Raw genomic sequence first — 19976 nt, forward strand, 5'->3', positions numbered from 1 at the left:
TCTTTGATGGGGGCCGGGGAGTATGGTAGGGCGGAAGGGACACGTCCACTTCTCCAGGGGAAAAGATAGGAAAAGGGCTTTCAAGCATCCTACTAAAATACTTCTTTTCAAATGTTTAGTTCCTGTAATTTTTGCCTGCTGTTGCGTTGCTATAGCAACCAGATTATAATCTACCAAGTTACCTAAGAAACCAGGCAAAGCTCCTGTGTTCCAATATATTTTTTTTTTTTTTGTAAGAGCAAAAGTCATTGAGCCAAGTGTGTTCATCTTGGTATGGAGGTGCTTTAGAAGAAAGTATTTAATCATACTGAAAGAGACTGATTACTTTGCTGTTTTCACTGTCAATAAAAGGTAAAAATAAAATTTTGACACACCAACCCAGGAATCTGTCCCTGACAACAGAGATGAATGACAATGTAGGCTCACATCACGCATCTTGAGGAGCAGGAGTCACACCCTGGCAGGCTCTCTGGCACTTAACCTTTCGTATCAGATGAGAGAGAGAGCAAGTGAGAGAGAGCGACAGAGAGAGGGGGTGTGTGTGTGTGTGTGTGTGTGTGTGTGTGTGTGTGTGTGTCTGTCTGTCTTTCCTCCCCCCTCCACAAAGTAGACATAACTGTTACAAGTTCTCTTAAATACACATCCACTAGTTTTTGGTCACTACCTACTTCATTTCAGGTTTTTCCAAAGTCAGCATTAAACCTATTCATGCTGCATTCTGTGTCTTGTCAGAGGTGGGGAGAAAGAGAAAAATTTTAACTACTGATTTTTTTTTTTTTTTTTGCCCCAGAGATGTGAAAATAGAAACATGTTAATCAAAAAAGCATACTTCAGGCTACTATTGCTTCATTAGATCTGTTTCAAATCTGTTAGAGCTACATGAACCAAGCAGCCTGAAACAACCAGAAGGCAGTTATCAAGGCTTAATGAAAAATAAGTGACTGTTATTCCAAAGTCTAAAGAAACAATAAAACAAGAGTAAGAATTAATATAATTGAGTAAAAGGCTATAAACACAACATCCTGGCAGAGATTTACCCAACAAAACAACTGAAACAGGTATAACAGATCTTCCCTTCAATGTATAAATCTAAATCTGTTTCTAACTCACTAGAAGAGAAAAATGAAAGCAAGTTTTGCCATTTAAATTTGGGGTGATTGATTAACCAGAAGATTAGTAGTATAAGACCACTCCTGGAGGCACATTCCTAATATATGCCTCAAATTAAAAGTTACCAGCCACCTGGCTAAACAATCACTGCCAGGCATGCATCCATCACAAAAACTTCTGCTGGGACAACAGTACGGACTAAAAGTGAAATATTATATTTGTAGCATTCTTAGAAGTTAATCTAATACCCAGACAACAGAGACATGAACTCTGCTGGGAGAGGAGTTCCCATTTCGTATTTGGAGATTTCTCCACTTGCCATGCTCTGTGAAGTGTGTCTTATTCCTAGATGTTTCATGTATTAATGAACACTTCTCACTTAGAACCAGCACTTATGATAATCCATCAGATTCCTTTAAGGCAAATGAGCTAGAAATGGACTCAGCCCTCTGACCAAATGCATTTTCCTCCCTTCTATCATGCAGTGCCTTCCCACAGAAGTGGGTGGGTTTCACAGTCAACTGTCTATGGAGAGACTTGAAAAAATAGCTATAAAGAGAGAAAGCATTTAACACAGGGCATTGTCCCCAATGGCAGAGGGCAAATTCTTTTCTAGGAAATCAGTGCTCACTCCCTAAGGCAGAGCCCCTCTAGTCCAAAATGGCAGTTAGGTGATAAGAAATCTCTTAACTAACAACAGTTTTTATACTGGTTGGGCTATACTGGCATAGAGTCCCCCTCAACAACACGATTTTTTCTCAGCTCTTAGGATGAGCCCATGAGATAACCATTATCACAATGACTAGATGCCATTTCTCATGGCCCAATACTAAGCATAAGAAAAATAAAAGACTGCATTTTAAGCTCCATGCTTTCCAAAATTCAAAGACTGGACTAGATTAATAAAAGAGAAATCAGAAGAACCAAGAAGGACAATTTTATGCACTCAATCACTCTAGTGCCTGCTGAAAATAAACACATTGAAAGTTCAATAACTGCATTTCGTGAAATAAGTGTTCTTAGAGGAGTTATTGCTATATTTCAGTCTAGTTCAGCAACTATCAGGGAGTTCCCAGAATGGGTCAGGCATACCTCTAGATATTGGAAAACCTTAGATAATACAAGGTTCTACCCACTGCAGGCTGACAAATGCAACTTGTGTGCAATGAGAAGAGTAGGGTGGGGGAATCATTTGAACATAAAACATTCAGATATTGGTAAAAGCTATTGGAAAAAAAGTGCAATGACAGTTTGTAAGTAGTTGTACATTTCTATTCCCTCTGACTGCACACTAGCTAGAATAGAGATCCTATTACAAAAAAAAAAAAAAAAAAGCAAAAAAAAAGCTGCTTTTTGCTAAGAATAACATATAGCATTAACTTAGATGGAAAAAAATGTAAAGTGTAAATATAGATGACCTAAGCTAGGTTAAAAGCCTCTTTTAAGAGAGCCACAAATGCCTCAGTCTAAAGTTTCAACTTCAGGGCTTGCAAGATAAAAACCAAAAACATAAAAGATGAAAATTCTATGTAAGCTTAAATGTAGTTTTTCTCTGGCTAAGAGTAACAGATGCCACATATCCATATCCTTGTGCATTTGGAGTATACTTATTTAAATATCCTTTCATTTTATTAAATATATTTTTATAGAGTTGTTAAGTACAAGATATATGTATCTCTATGTATACCTTTACTTAAAAATCATGTAAACTAAGAATGAAATTTGGCCCCTGATAGTACCATTGCAGAGTTCATCCTTGTTAAAATGTCCATCAGGTGAGATACAACCTTCCTTTCTCAATTCTACCCATGTACTCCCTGGCCTCAAGCTGAGCTCCAGCCGCAGTGATGAAGAATCGGCAGCTCTCAGAGCTTTCCACCTTATCCTGAATGTGCTTCCCACAGTGAATACAGAATGTCTCCCTGCATTTAGATCTAGCTACCCTTATGTCTGGTTTTTATTGGCTGAGACAGAGCAACATCGTCAATGATGATGTAGTAACTGATGTCACATGTCTCTGGAAAGGTGTGCGTGAACCTAAATAAACAAACCTGCAAGAATCTCAAGGTCCATGAAGAAAGTTATTAACTGCCTATATTCCCAATATTCTATTATTTTAAAAGCCCATTTCAGTGCTGGTCATGTCCTTCTTTTAGCGCTGTTCTTCCCCTCAGGCATAATGAAGAAGTAATGCACCCAGGAATCCGTCCCCATCCTGCTAGCTGATGGAAAATCAAAGTATTCTGTCATCATATATTCTAGAGCTATCTTTTCTGTATTAATTTTACATATACTAATTGCTTAAAATCAACACCACTATTACTTGATATTTAGTACCCACTCTCATAAAATCAGAATGAATACAAACATGTAACATTCAAGGATTTGGGAAGGATGTTGCAAGAGAGAGAGAAGACATTCCCTCCTCATCACCTACTCAGGTCTCGACATTGAATTAATTATATAGAAGTTATTTATATACTTAATGCAACTACTGAAATATTGATTACTCAACAAACATTTGCTAAGCAGTTACTCTTTATTAAACACTGATGATTCTAGGAGAAGAAATCCTACTCATTTATGTGTTGGTGCAAGAGTAGAAAATGCAATTAACTGTAATACAATGATCATTTGCTATTAAGTGCTACGGAAACTGAAGAAATCATTGAGAAATCAGGAAAAGTTATAGTTGGGAGTGACATCTAAGAGAGGATTAGAAACTAAGTGGATAAGCAAAAGAACAACACACAGCAAATTCATGAATGATATGATGAGTTTAGAATACCTATGTTGCTATAATGACATATGCAATTAATATCGGGAAAAAGGGAGAATGCAGAGTCAGGCCAAGGCCAGCCCAGAAAAGCTCTTTTACATCTGGACTTTATCCTCTGAGCAATAGAAAAGTAGACATTATCAGGTAACTCTCATAGCTGTGAGAAACTCACAATGAGAAGAATGACATGTGAACACCAAGAAAGATGTTAACAAAACATCCATCTGTGATATAATTCAGGGATTATGTTGTTCTAATTAAATTTTTTTTAAAAAAAACAGGGGTCTCCCTAGTGGCCTAGAGGTTAAGTCTCAGGGCTATCACCACTATGGCCTAAGTTTGATCCCCGGCTAGGGAGCTACCCACGTATGGCGCAGAGAGCTCTTCTGTCTCACCCACTGCTCCCCTCAGCAGTGTACTTCAGTAAGTCTGCCTGTTCTGCTCCCCACTCTGTCTCTGGTGAATCCTCTTAACCCCCACACTTCTGGCTTATTCCCCAGTTGTTATACATACATACACACACACACACACACACACACACACACACACACACACACACAGTCTCTCTCTCTCTCTCTCTCTCTCTCCTTCAAAAATTAACTGATAATTTAGCCTTTAAAAATGGTTGGCTATCCAGATTGAAGGGTTTGCAGTTGACGAGTTCTGCCTTAATCCCAACCAATACAGGGGTCTCTAAAATTACAAGGTGTAATAATGTGTGTGAGCCATCACTATTTTTTCCCACTTCCTCTCACTTTCCAATTCTGTTCTCTAACTCTGATTCTGCTATGTTTCACCTCCAAACCACCGTCGTTGCTGGGCATCCATGTGTGCCCTTCTCTTGTGCTCCTCCTCTTAAGACTTTCTGTCCCTTATTTCTTCTTTGGTTTGTTAGCTTCTGCTCTAAAATGTTATGAGTGGTTAAGCCACTCTCTGCTAATCTCATTTTGAGCTGATACTTTAAAAATCAATTAAGAATCCCAAAATTCACAGTGAGAAGAGCACATCCAAGAGATTATAGCTGTGTCCCGCTCTGCCAGGCAGGGAATTTACTAATCTGTCTAATCCTGGATTCACACACCTGAAAAAAAGAGAATACCTGCCAATTATGTGTGCTGTAATGAATACAGCATGCCTAGCAAAGAATAAAGCCTTACACATAATATGTGCCCAATTAATGACTTATTAATATAAATTTTTTCTTCAAATTTTTACCAGGGACGTCTCTCAGTCTCAAGAAAAATTGTGGCCTCTATAGACTCTCTTAAAGAAAAAATTTTACCAAATCTACCACATTTCATGTTCTCAATAAAATCTAAAAACAGCTAATTCTCACCTCTGACCAGATTTTCTGTTTGGGAAACATTCTGGCTTTCCTTGAAAGCTCACCTCCCAAACTCCTTCACATTCCACTGTCTGTTCAGCTTCCGTGGAGCCCAGCAACGATAGTGACTGTAGAATCCATACACAGAAGTTCTGAAATCTAAGCCCTTCACATCCACAAAATGGCTTGAATTAACTTGAAAATGCTTCTAATTAAGATTGTTAACAAAAGTCAGCCATAAAAAATAATAAAGTAACAGTATACAATATGTGGAAATTTCCTATTCAGCACCCAGAATTCCAGCAGAGGATCCTTTTCTGACTCATATACTGCCTTCCCAAAGCACACGGGGAGAATTATACTCAACCAGATTCTCTCAGGAGCATCGGGCATTTGCCTTTTTAAACACTTAAGCAACTAGTTTGAAAGATTATCAACCATACAATCCTGAAAAACAGAATTACACAGCTGGATACTTAAGAACATCACAAAATTTAAAGCAACTGTCCAGATGTAAAATTTCAAGCAAACAGTCAGAAAATGCTCTTCAAAAATGTAATGCTTTAAGACTTTCCTTTCCAGATTTTAGTACTAGAGCACTGTAAGCAACTGTTGGAGAGCCCAGCACATTATACTCTCAGTCTTGGAAGAATGACATACGTGAGTGCATACGCATACTGACTCGTACAAATGAAAGATTATTCCAATTCTTCCCTCATTCTGCACGAAGTCCAAATTCAGGACTGACACTAGTCTCTGCAGACAGCATAGGAAAAATGTGACAAAGATTTTCCAGCTTGCCCCTCCCCTCCTCCTCACATGCCCTCAGCACATACAAGCACACAGCAGATTCTATGCACGTCTCTAATTCAGGGCCAGTTTATGCACCATGACATCAGTGCGGTATAATGAGCCAAGTTTAAACTCCATCTGGGACAAATAATGTCCAGGCACACTGTGACTTCTTTTGTTTATATACACTGACTAAATATGTCTTGGTGGTGGATGAACTAACTCTCAAGATTTATTTCCCAAGGCCTCCAAAACAATATTCTGTACCTCTGAAGCAACTCCCTGTCTCTAGTTCTCGTCCAATGCTCTGCGTAAGTGATTTTTAACAGAACACATGATTTTGAAACATATAATTAACATCTTGAGGAGAGTTAAAGTCCAAGCAGCCCTTCATCAATCTAAAACAAAGACAACGTGGAACTTGCTAGCCAATGGATGCACTATCACAGCTCATGGCACAAACACTGAATGACACTTAATCCTGTAATCCCCCAGAGCAAGGAATAAGCAGAGGTAAGAGATTAATGGAATACTCATATAGCAAAGTGGCCATTTTCTTTCTCTTTTTTAGGATAAATTTAGGATTTCTTTTTTATTCTGGCATTACTTAAGAAAAAGATAATTATAAATTCAGAATAAAAACCAATCCAATAGGCTCAAGTCCTGAAAGTATCCAGATTTCTTAAGACACAAAAACTCTTTCCTCTAGGGTAACAGTAACTTCTAAATGGAAATGAAATGTGGGGTTTGGGAGGAAAAGAAGACAGACCCTCTCCTAAATCTCAGGCTGAGATTCTCAGCCCCTTGCTACTTTCTTTGATGACCACCATTTCCCTGCAGCTGCTGATGCCCGTGGGAGTTGCTACCCTAACTACTAATCTCAGGGAGATAACCATTCTCTATGAAAGAAACTGAGCTGCTTTCTAGTGACTGGGGTCTCAGATGACTTCACCTTCAATTCCTGCAAACTCATCCTGTGCCTCCAGGCCACAGAAACCACCACTGTTTGTTATACAATTTTCGGAAGCTCCCAAACCAGAATCACTGCCACCTTCAGGAGTTAATGTGAAGATCCCATAAGTTAACAAACAGCAATACTCTTCTTTGGGAACTTGACAATTTTAGCAGTGCAAAACCCAGTCCCATTACTTGAACAAGACAACAGAGACATGCCTAATCCAAGCAGCAACAACCTTCCTGTAAGGTAGGACATGAGTGAATTCAAATGCCAGTTCCGTGATTTGTCAGTTGCAAACACTTAACCTTTCTCTACTCTGGTTCTGTTTAAACACGTTTACCACCATATAGGGTGCATGATTACTGGATATAACAATGTATATACATACTTAGCAGGATTCCCAACACCTTATAAGCCCTCAAATAGTTACTATTCATTACCCTCACCACAAAGGGAACATAAATATCAGAATATGAGTCACTGTTTCTAACAATTTCACTTACTGGTCCCCGAATAATCACTCAACTAAAAGTGAGTTTGAAACGAATGTCAAAAATTTTAGATACTTGACAATCCTTCAATGTCAAAAATCTGACCTTGATATATCTTTTACACAGTGAATCACTGAAGAGTACACCTTACAGAAGCTTTTATCCTACATTTCTCCCTTAGTTTTAGAATAATTAGGAAATGAGCCGCTGTCCCCCTCCAGAGCAAGAGCACATACCTGGTGTGATCCCTCTATTCAAATTTCCTTACTAGGGTCTCTTTAAACTTCCGAATCAGCCTCAAGCTGTATGGTGTGGAGAGGCAATCAACAAAAGGCGGGAAATTCTCCATGACTAACCCTAAGTAAACGACTTTAAAAGTGATAACATAGAGACTCTGAAAAGTAAACTGGTTATAAAATATTATAGTGAAAAAACTATCAAAATAAAATATGTTTATAATTAAAATTTTAAAAAATCCTCTATCATCCAACCCATCCTTAATTGACTTCCTCAGTCTTTAAAACATATTATTGACAAACAGGGTGTATATAAGCCTAAGGTCTGACTTGCCAGCGCAATCCTTAAAAGAAAAATATGTATGCCATTCCTCGGTAATTCATATTAAATTCATATTTCATTATCATACTTATTTTCAGTCATGACTAAAGCCTCCCAGCCCCCAGCAAGTCTTCACTCTTTCTGGGCTCTCCGGTGTTCTCTGGCGGTTCTGCTCTTCCATTTGTTCTGCTTCTGCTGGCGTCCCCATGACGCTGCCCTTATAAGCCCAGTCTTAGCCCAGGTGAATCCCATCTACACATGCCCACACCCCATTCCAGGTGCCCACCATCAGGCATGCATTCAGGACCGCAGGGTTCCGTCATCCATCCTAATGGCGGATTGGGCAGAAAAGCCTGATACCTTTTCATTTACCCTACAGTCACCAAATAAATTATAAAGAAACTGCTGTTCTGTAAAGCCTTTAGGCCAAGGTGATAAGAATTAAGACAGACTTTAAATGGATTCATTCTATAAATGCAAAACAAAAACTTTAATAGTAAAACCTAATGGTCTTAAATAGGTTAAAACCTAAAAGCTATGATCCACACCATCACCATCACTAACCACAGCACATTCTTCATGTGTCGTTGTTCCTCCACAAGGTAGATCTACTACTCAACACTACAACATAAAGGCAAATCAATCTTCTCTCTGCGGGAGTAACATGCTTCAGTAGTCAACTTTTCTAGTCACTTAGAAAACAGCATTTTTTTTAACAACCCTTCTAAAACTTAAATGCCGTGCAACATAACTGGATAACAGCAAAGTATACTTCTCTCCAAACCTGAGGTTTGCTCCCAAGAATTGATTTCCCTTTTTTGAATATAAGACTGGAACCCAAATGACAATTTTAGTGATGTAAATACTCTCTAGTCAACCTGGCCCCAAAACAAGACCTGTTAACTCCAGTTGTCTCCACCTAACAGTCCAATTATTCATAAAGCAGAAGACCTTAGCAAAATAATTTTGTAAACGTTGATATCCATTTTATTCAAATGCACACCTACTATACCGAGGAGCTAGAATGGGCAGTAAAGAGTAAATCCGGGAGAGGCAGGGCCAGGTTATTCTGGTTAATGATCATGCCACGCACACCTGCTGTCCATAAAACACATTTCCTCTCAGCAATGATCTAATCTGATCTGATGGTCGCCTGTTAAGGAAAAAGGCCCAAGGCAAAGAAGTAATACCAATGTAGGCATGAACACTAATGTGGTATGGTGATTCTGGCAGCCCACCACAGTCCAGCTTCAAATTATTCTAACAACAGAGTTGCACAGATATTACTGAAAGGCACCTAGCCCTGGACAATCCTCATTTAAATAAAGAAAGCAATGTAATCTAGGTACTATGATGAAGGTGGCTAAGCCCAAAATAACCTAAACACAATACTGCTGCGCTTCAGGCACAGGCTCCTGGGCTGGCTGTTTATTTACATCTGTATTTGGAGACACACACACACATCCTAGCTTCTAAAACATATAACTGAAACCCTTCTAGAAAGGCATATGAACGAGGACCCACACTAGTTCATTTCATAAGTCAGAATGCAAGCAGAAAACTGAGAAGCTAAAATCACTTCATCAGTATGATACACAGTGAAAAAAAATCTTAAAACCTTTTTGCTATATTTAAAACTCAATATGCATGAGTACAAGATGTAATTTCAAAGGTAAGAAAGAGAACAGTTTCTAGGTCCCAAATTCAGGTGACCAGAATCCAGCAAATTTGGAAACTGAGTAGAGAGGACAGAGCAGGGAAGAGGCTAGCATTCCCCACCTAAAACAGCAGCTGCTACTTTCTGTCAGTCAATTGTTGACCAGTGGGATAAGCAGTTGTGTTATCATATCTTCCAATTTTCCAGTTAAACAGAATTTTATGTAAATCTTCCACTTTTTAAATGTTGCCAACTAATTACTTTTTGACTAATTTTGCAGGTTAAGAAAAAAATGCCTATGACAAATGCCATAAGTTGCCAGTTTTTAAGTCCTGATTTAGACGAATTAAATGTGTTCATTTCCTTATCCTTCATCCAATCCTGACAGACTTGTTGAACGCTACCTCAGAGCCAGGAAACCCATGAACAAGGGCCACGGGCCCTGTTCTCCTGGAGTTTACAGTGCAACCAAAGAAATATTGCAATAAGTTGAAAATAATCACAATATTAACATCACCATAGAGGGCCTCCCTGGTGGCATAAAGGGTTAAGCACAGCACTGTGAAGCTATCCGCCTCTGCAGCACTAGTTCAATCCCCCCGCAGTCCAGGGAGCAACCCACAAGGCGCAGCAGACCTCTCCTGACTTGCCCGCTGCTCCCCTCAGCAGTGTATTTCAGTAGATCTGCCTGTTCTGCTTCCCACTCTGTTTCTGGTGAATCCTCTCACCCCCTGCACCTGTGACCTGTACCCCAGTTCTTGTATGCATAAAAAAATAAATCTTTAAAAAAACAAACTACCATGGAGTTTAAGATTGCTGTTATTTTACAGCTTAGCCTTACCACGCCAGTATTTTTCCTAATCCTCTCCTTTTTGAAGGCGGCTCGATTTCTACCATTTGAAGGATACCGACTACATCTTGTATCTTATTATCATTGCCTTTGGCTAATTAAATTCTGAAGTGTTTCTCAACCCAGACAGCTCAGAGCTGTCATAATTATATATCACATCATAATTATTGTGGGTGCCACATATAACAACACCCTCTGATAATACGGCATCAACATTTTTGTTTATGAGACAGAGATCATGCATAGGCTGTGCCTTTTCCAAAGACTTAGTAGTGAGCAAAACTGGCAAACCTGAGGTAGAGAGGATTATAAACCAGACCTCAGATCAGATATACTCACACTTTTTTTTTACAGCTAAAAGGAGGCAGGGTGACTGCCTCTACTTCTAGAAAATGACTCTGGTTGTGGGGTTCTCAGGAGCTGCACCTCTGCAGAGTCAGTAATTCTGAGAACAGATGCCAAGGGGCCAGTGATAGATGCCAGACTGGCTAATCAAAGGTTCCAGAGAAGAGATCATAGAATGTACACCAATATATTTCTTTTTTGTTTGGGGTGCCTCTAATACTAGCTCCCCATTGAATATGCAATTCTTACAAAGTAATCTCATTTTATAAGCAAAAACTGATTATATGATATTCAAAGTCTGAATATAGTCCCAGACTTCACTACTGGTGACATCTCTGTTCAGGCTCAGCCTCCCACACTTCTAGCCTGGTCTATTTGCCAGCCTGCCTGTCATGCTCTCTGCTCCACCCCTCCTCTCTGCTCCCAAGGTGCATTACATTCTGCAACACAATCACTTCCGTGACGCTACACATACATAGACACAGTCTTTATGTTTTCAGATAAGCCACATTTTGCTACCCAACTGGACTGCTCGTTCCTTTAGCACAAGAACAATGCTTTATTCGTCTTTGTGTTACCAGCACCTATTAACATGCTGGCCTAGAAGACATTTGATAAATGCTTATTAAAGTGAATAAATCTACTATTCAGTCACTTATTAATTCAGTTATAAATCCTACCTCTCATCCCTCCTTTCTACTGTAACTTTCAAGTAAGAGGCTGACAGTATCTTGACAGCTGAGGCCTTTATAAGTTTGAGTGATGGAGAAAACACAGGTCTGCAGTAACAATTTTATTTAAACATCTGCACAAGTTAGACATTTCTCATACAGCTTGATGCTAAAGGGTCTGATGCAACACTGAGTTTCCCAGTACCTGCTTTCTCAAACCCACATATGACTAGCCTAATTCTTTACTTTCTGCCTGAAACCCCAGCTCCTAAGTAGGAAATATCACTAAAGGAGTTCTATAGAATGTCATTTGGAAAAATAACCACAGTCCCATTCTTATTTGAATACCCTTCTTTTTCCTGGGATAACGTCCCAAGAGCTGTTTAATCACTTTAACACACTATACTGGTTATGAAACTCTTTTTGGGTTTCCTTGACATGGAGGCTACTAGTAGTTAGGTAAGAATCAACCTGTGTGGTGAGAGGATATGAGCAAATGCAAGAGGAGGGCCATTAGGGAAAAAAAGAAAAGATCACTAGGTAGGGGGCAGAAGCATATTTGATGCACAAGACATGCCAACAATGAGCATCCTCTGAACATGGGACGTTTTAATATGCTTAGTGTGCTATTTGAAATGTGTACTGGGAAGACACTCCAGAACACTCTGGCAATGTAGTCTTTCTAGGAGAAGCATGGACTTTCTAACAGAAGAAACAAAGCGGGGGGAAACTCTCTCTCAGTAAACTGACATGTTACTGCCAACCAACAGAAATAAGCAGAGCCCAGAAAACTGTACATGGCTGTGACAACTTTAACCTCCTGCCTCCCAAGTCAAGCTCATTAACACGCTCTCCTGAGTGGGAAGGAGAGACAAATTTTAGATTTAAGGAGATCTACTTACAGAAGAAAAAGCATTAAGAACACTCATTAGTAATTAATAATATTGGAAGCTTATAAGAAAAATAATGTGAGAGATAAGAAAAATACTATGGCAAAATAATAAATAAATAAAATAAAATAAAAAACAAAACATGTGCTAGGTGCCCTGTATATGGTAATGATAGTGCACAAAGAGAAATCTAACTATATTCCCAGCCCAGTGATCGCCTCATGAATACATACATGAGAAGAGCCACTAAGAAAATTGTCATAGATCCTCACCAGTGTCATAGATAATATTAGCAACACAGTTAACTAGGTTAACACTTCTGTTCTTCACTTAATGCTTTTCTGTTTTAACTGGCAGCTCCTGTAATTCTTGTTCAAGGTTTATTAAAATTTTAAAACAACAGAAAGTCAGAAATTGAACTGACATTTGTCCTTTCATGCTCTAAACTAGCTGCTACCGGTTTAAATCTCCTAAGATGTGATAAAAGTCTGACACAAACAGTTAATATAACATCAGGTCCTGAAAATGTAAACAGAGGCATCAATTTCCTGATTACTGAAGGGCATTCACTATAATTTATAAGCTATATAAAATCACAGGCCAAAACCTGATTTTTATAACTCAAGAATAGCATACTGTGAGGCAGACTGTGAGAAACAAACTTTATTTAGCTATTTTGATCAATTCAGAGGTAGAAGAAATTTTCTTGAGAGAAGCAGAGCTATTTTATTTAGAAAACAACAGTTCAAAATAAACTTGTTCAATTTCACTTCTTGGTATATATCCAAGAGAAATAAAAATATACAACCACAGAAAAAATTTGCACACAGTTGTTCGTAGAAGTATTAGTTACAATAGTCAGAGTTAAAATAATCCAAATATCTATTAACTGGTGAACAAGTAGACAAAATGCAGTATATCTACCCATACAGTGGAAAATTTGGCAATAAAGAAGGTATGAAGTACAGATACAAACAACCTTAACAAATCTTGAACACAGTCTGTTAAGTCAGAGAAGTCAGACACACATACAAGAAAAAAGATGATTTCATTTATGTAAAGTGTCCAGAATAGATAAATTATCTACAAAGACAAATGTAGATTAATGGGTGCTTGCCTAGGAATAAGGGGAGAAAGGAATGGGGAATGACTACTCTAGGGTTTCCTTTTAATAAAAATACGATAAAATTCATTGTAGTCATGACTGCACAATTCTGTGAACATTAAATTTATTTTTTTAACATTTATTTATTTATACATACATACATACATACATACATACATACAAGCACTGGGTACAGTCAGAAGTGCGGGAGGGTGAGAGAATTCACCAGAGCCAGAGCGGGGAGCAGAGCAGGCAGAAGGACCCAAGTTCACTGCTGAGGGGAGCAGCGGGCGGCAGGAGGGGTCTGCCCATCATGTGGGGCCCTCCTCCGGTGGCCGGGGAGCAGCCGGGGATCGAACCGGCGCTGCAGAGGCTGCGGGCAGCTTCTCAACCCAGCTCTCAACCGCTGCGCCACCGGGGAGGCCCGTGTGAACATTAAATTTAAATACATGAAATACACAGTCTATAGATTATGTCTCAATGAAATTGTTAAATAAGTGAAGCTATGGCTTCTGTGCACATTGTGTTTATTTCATGTTGAGTATATATATAGATATGTATATTTATATATATTTTAAATGTTCATTCATAATTAGGATGGCTTTTCATTTTAAGAGTCATCTTTTCCCTGCTACCTATCTGAAATGACAAACTGAGTTTTCAAAATTAACGTGACTTTGGATAATGAAAATTAACAACATCTCTTATCTAGCGAGCCAGAACAGAGCAGAGAATCTTGCCAAGAACAAGTCCTAATCAAATCCAGAAACTATCAGGACAGAAATCAGGAGGAGGAGAAGGAGGAGGATGGAGACTGAAGAGCTTTCACGAAACTGTGGTGGTTCTTTTGCATATATAGAAATATTCAGAATGTCCTTTGCACAGCTGCAAAATAGCAAGAACACTGTAAACACATACAAGGTAAGCTTCGCCTTACACACACTGCTAAGAGTGATGAAGAGGCAGGGCCACATGGCCAGTGCCCAGCTCCTAACAAAAGTAAAATTTGAGAAAAGGCTAAAGAAATCTTCCCAAGGGCCTGTTGTACAATGTCAGAAATGTCCATCATTGAAATCAAGCCAGTGCCTCCAAAAGGTCCATGCTAAGATGAAAAGGTGTTGGCTCAGAGAGAGTGCAGTAAAAGCCTCAAAAAAACATGACCATTGGTTGTTCATTTTCTCTGGGCACCCTTGTTTCCTGATCCTTTAACACAAACCCACCTGAGCTCCACACCATATAGGCTCTTAAGAGCAAGCAGCATCTAACAAAAGGTACTCCGCACAAGCACTCAAAACTCATGCAGTCCCAGCTTCCTGGACACTGTCTTGTATCCTCACCTCTGGTCCTTGTTCTTTCTTGTGATTCTCTGTCCCTCCCCTGCCCTTACCTACTGTCTGGCAGGTATTTTGCTTGCTCCTAGGTCTGCCTTCCCCTTACACCTTAGCCCAGGTTCCACATATATGTCCTGAGGACTCTATCACTTAACTAAGTCATTGCTACATGTTTGGACCCAAAGGAAATACCAAAGGCTTGAAGGGATGAGGGATACACATCCCTCATTCTGGGAGCAGAAAGAAGAAGAAAAAAGTCAGGCACACAGGGCCCTGCCTGAGCTGAGCCACATGATTAGAGGCACTATCAAGGCAGGATACATGCTGGGTTGGTCCTGCTAGGAGGGACATTTCAGACACACCATCACTTAACAATTGTGCCCCTTTATAGGAAGTTTAGGATTAATGCCAATCAATTTCTTGGCATATATAATCTATAAGTGGTAAGGTTTCTAGCTCAATCATATTTACTAACCAGAACATCTGAGAGTAGGTATATCCCCAGTCTGATGATATTTGACTTGATAAAACAAATTAACAGATATTCCTTTCTTACTTGTACAAAAAACTTCCCAGGTGAAATTAAAATGTGATTTATTAGCCAACATTATTTGGTTCTTCTGGAGTGAAGACACAAGACAAACTGAAGAAGTCTTGTAGTGTTTTCAGTCTTTGGTCATTTCTAGGTGCAAAGAAGTTTGCTTCTGAAGAGAAAACCTGAAGGAAAATCCTCTAACTAAGGGCTCTATGTACTACTTCATTAACTCTAAAAGGTCACTCTGTGCAAAATGAATTCTAGAAATGAGAGAGAAATCATCAAAACACAAAAATGATGCACAACAAAGTGGACAGATGGGCCTGGATCCGGGAGGCACATAAGCAAATGAGAATCAGGTGACTACATTTGGGGGAACAGAATTGCTTTCCACAGTGAGTCACAGTTGAATACCTTGTCCTTTCTTATCCCTTTAAAGAGCTAAAAGAAAGGAGTCCTAACACTGCATCTGACCATTCCCATGAGTCAAGGTGAGGCCTCCCCATGAGAGGCTGGGACAGAAAAGTGGAAGAATGATGTAGCGAGAGGCCGGGACTAACCACGTAAGGCTCACAGGCTGTGGGGCTGCACTTGGGTTGTATTCCAGGTGTAACAGGACAGCTTTAATCAGGGCAGTGACACAATTCAGGTTATATTTTCAGGTCACGCAGCAGTCTGCTCTGTGGCAAATGTTTTCTGGTGGGGCATGAGTAAAAGCAGGAAGTTTTTATTGTCCTAGTCTGGAGTTCAGTAGGGGAGCAGAACTGAACTGGACATGGCTAAGCATGGTTTCAGGAAATGCTCCTGAGATAAAGCCAACAGGAGTTGCTGACAGACTCAAGAAGAAGGTGAGAAGATACGGGAGAAGAGGTGAAAGGGAATAAACACTGAAGGTGAAGGGCAATAAAAGGAAGGAAGCAGGGGCTCTACTTAGAAAAGTACTGCAGTAAAGGGGAACTCAGAGAGGGTGGTAACTAGAGGTCCGGTATAGTAAGGGAGCTTTGTTTTGTTGGGTGGGGGAAGTGCAGTTCTTTATATGTCTAAGATCAACAACCACCAAAAATTTACAGTCCTTACTGGAAAAATCCAACAGAGAGTTTTGAGGAGTCAAGAAGGAAGATATCTCCATTACCGAGAAAAGAGGAAACTCATTCAAGTGACATTTACTGAGCACCTATTAGATGTTCTTTGTCTTAAAAGGTTCACAATCTAATGTAGAACAAAGTAATGAAAATAAATTATTAAGTAGTAAGATCAAAGTAAGGTATGTTCAGTGTATTAGAGTACTATGATAAAGTGATATAAATACCATTGCATTGAATACTACAATAATATACAATATATAATATGCAATACCATTATATAATACAATATATAATTTATAGACTGATTAACTTATTTGATTATTAGTATATTTTGGGTAAGTTTTGTTCAATCAAATGCCTCCCATTCTACTTTTCATAAAACAAAGACTTTTTGTTTCTTGCAGAAAGAAAAAATAACATTTAGTTAAGGACTGAGCAAACACAAATTTTGGAGTCAGTTAAAAAAATCTAATGTTATCAAAGATAATAGTTTCATCTCTGATTTTTAAAATTTTTGCTTATCATTTAAATTTTTTCTGAAGTGCTACATGAATGAGTTCAGACATAACTTTTCTATTCTGTAATGTTAAGTAATTCATGACCAAGGAGTTTTACAGAAAGCAAGTACCCTAATTCTCAAGCAGCACACTCTATCTACGTTTGGAAGAACTACTCCAAGTTGGGTTCGCAGGGACCTGTCCTCTTCTCAAGGTGATGGGTACCCCATCACCTCCAATTCAATCCTGCTCCTGAGTGAAATCAAAACCTGACCCACCCTCCAAACATTGTGCTCTAGCCAACGAGGCAAATCAGTCAAGCACAATATATGACACAATAGTCATTTTCTTCCAAAAACGTGTACATATTTTCAAAATGGTTCAAGAATCAGACTTTTGGTGTTTCAAGAAGAATACTAATTGAATGAGGTAAGATTTACTGTTCTTAAAAAGCACAAATCCTGATTTAGTAATTCTACAGCAAAAACATCTCTGGAGCTACTAATGTTCAAAATCAGACCTATGACTCAAAATAAAATAATTACTAGGTTAATGTTTCCCATTTCAACTTAAAATTCTCTTTTCCTTCACCAACCTGCTGAGCTGCGTCTCCATTCACCAGGTGAGGCATCATGGGCACCTCTCCGTTCAGCAATGGCGGCAGTTCCAGAGGGATTTGGTCGGTCATCATCATTGTGACGTACATTCATGGATAATTTCCCTCAACAGGCTTCCTGTAAGAGAACCACCATTTGTTTTAAAAATCACCTCTAACATTGCAAGTCAGAAATTTAAGTGCATCATCATGAGGTCAGATGAAACTCAAATTATTCTCATCAGAGTGTTGTATTATTGAGTGAGTCTCCAAGGAAGGGGAAAACAAAGGCAAGGAAATGGCTTGAATTAGGTGACCAAAAGCCTGCATTTCCTGTGCCTGGACTTGTGTTACAAATTTTTTATATACATATGAATAACGGTAACTACCCTCCCTCCAAGGACCTTTCTGAAGATAAAATGAGGCCATATTTTGAGAACATAAAAATGTATATACACACAAAAAAAATCTATAATGGTTTCTAAGGTAATTACTGAATAGAAGACAAAGAGAATGATCTATAAAAAGCAGGCTCAAAATATTGTTATACTTGGAATAAGCAGTTAACCCAAGCAAGTAAATACTGATTAACCTATACCTACACTGCAATTCCTGCAATCACTAACTTTGCGATCAATGTAGTAATGTGTTCCAATGATCTTGCTACCATCATTTCCTTGAAATGGATTTAACTAGTTTCACATCTGCCTCTTTAGTACTTGTGCACGTCTTGAGCTTCTGCGTATCTCAGACAGTACCCATGGTACCTTGTGCAAAAAAGGGCTGAAAGGCAGAGTCCTTGTTTCACAGAATAAATTCACCCAAGTACTCAAAACAACAGTAAGCCCACGTTCATTCATTAATGTTACTTGCCACCAACATCTAGTTTTTCAATACAACAGCAGGAAAACAACAGTAAATTCTTATTTAGAATTTTAACTTGTTCTTTAAAAAATAGTTGCACATCCTTCAATTGGGTCTAAAATTTATGGCACAAAAAATTTAACAGGAAGGAGAAAGAAGAGTAAGTAAATATACACATACACACTGTTTTCAGTTCTCTCTGAAACCACCATAGAGTTCATGGTTGAATTTCTTAGCATTCATAATAAAATCCACTGAAACTTCAAATTCATGGCTATTTGGTCAATGAACCCTTTAATTATCAATATTCGAAAAGGCAAAACAGTGTTCCTTTAATGGTTGCCTCAAATTTGTTTGAGATAGGGGTGACAGAAATGAATCATTCCTTCTCATTCTCAAATACCTCTATTCTGAACATTAACTATACCTCCCTTCTTCCCAATCATACCAAAGAGAATCCTTGCCCTGAAAGTATCAAATGATGCATGAAAGTCACCCAAGAGATTGTAAACTTTTTTATTTTAAATAGGTAAAATTTTACACTATTCATTATAACCCCATTTGGAGAAACTAATTATTTTAAGCACCCAACAATGAAGTCTTGTTCCAACCAGGGAAGCACATTCTATAATAACAGGTCTTATAATTCAGTGTTAATAGTACCATCATGCTGTTTTATGAGGCAATTACTCAGTTCCTAAGCAAATAAAAGTACAAAACCCAAAGGCCAATAGTTTGTCCTGATGAAGGAAACAGATTCTTCGATAACAAAATTAATTAGGATAATTCCACTGACACTATCATGACATCATTTTAATCTTGAGAGGTCAAATGACAGAGTACTGAGATCCATTTAAAGTTTTATTTCTAATATACTGTATATTCTACTAGCACATGAGGAAAGAATGGCTACTTTTTCTCAGACAGATGATATTACACAGGCTACTTTCTTAAGTAATATTTAATGTTTCTTCAAAATTGCAGTGTGGATAAGTGTATTTCAGACCTGAGTATAAATGAGTCACCTCTCATGTAGGGGTGAAGAAGCCCTCCATGTCCTCCTCTACCTTTACCTCTCTCCTCTTCAAGCAGAGTTCCACAGCACTTACTGGAGAAGTTGAACAGTACAGATTATGGCTCTGTGTTCTTTTTCCTATCTCCTCTGCTAAGGCAGTGAAAGGTAGGCCCCTCCCTCCCTCTTCCAAAAGGGACAGATCTCACAGACAAGCATTAGGATGGAATCTCCTCTCTCTTTTATCACCCAATAAGGCAGGAGTAAACTGACTTCAAGTCTTCCTCTTAGGCCTTTCAGCCTCTAGGTCCTTCTGTTAGGGGGGAACAGGATGTCCTAAAGCTAACTCCCTACAGGTTTTGTGGACTCCACCCCCACCCCAGGCCAAAGCCAAAGACACTGGGAACTCCAAATCCCATCACCACCAAAGGGAAGGAGGCTGGGACCTAAGGGTGGGGTTAAGCAGCCAGATTGGTATAAAGCCAGACATGTGGGTTTTGGAGGGGTTCCCCCATTTTGGCTCTGCA

The 19976-nt window shown here is 38.9% G+C and overlaps 1 protein-coding gene across 1 annotated transcript in view; it reads right to left on the reverse strand.

The window, feature by feature from the left end:
* Positions 1 to 17684, reverse strand: part of FNDC3B (fibronectin type III domain containing 3B) — a gene marked incomplete at its 5' end in the record, with an annotated part of 243117 nt that extends 225433 nt beyond the window's left edge. Inside the window, one exon of the mRNA XM_084232401.1 lies at positions 17574 to 17684. Coding sequence (XP_084088527.1) covers positions 17574 to 17684 — 111 coding nt within the window. The remainder of the gene's footprint in view (positions 1 to 17573) is intronic.
* Between the last annotated feature and the right edge of the window lie 2292 nt (positions 17685 to 19976).

Source organism: Talpa europaea (genome assembly GCF_964194135.1).
Source record: "Talpa europaea genome assembly, chromosome: 4".
NCBI lineage: Eukaryota > Metazoa > Chordata > Mammalia > Eulipotyphla > Talpidae > Talpa > Talpa europaea.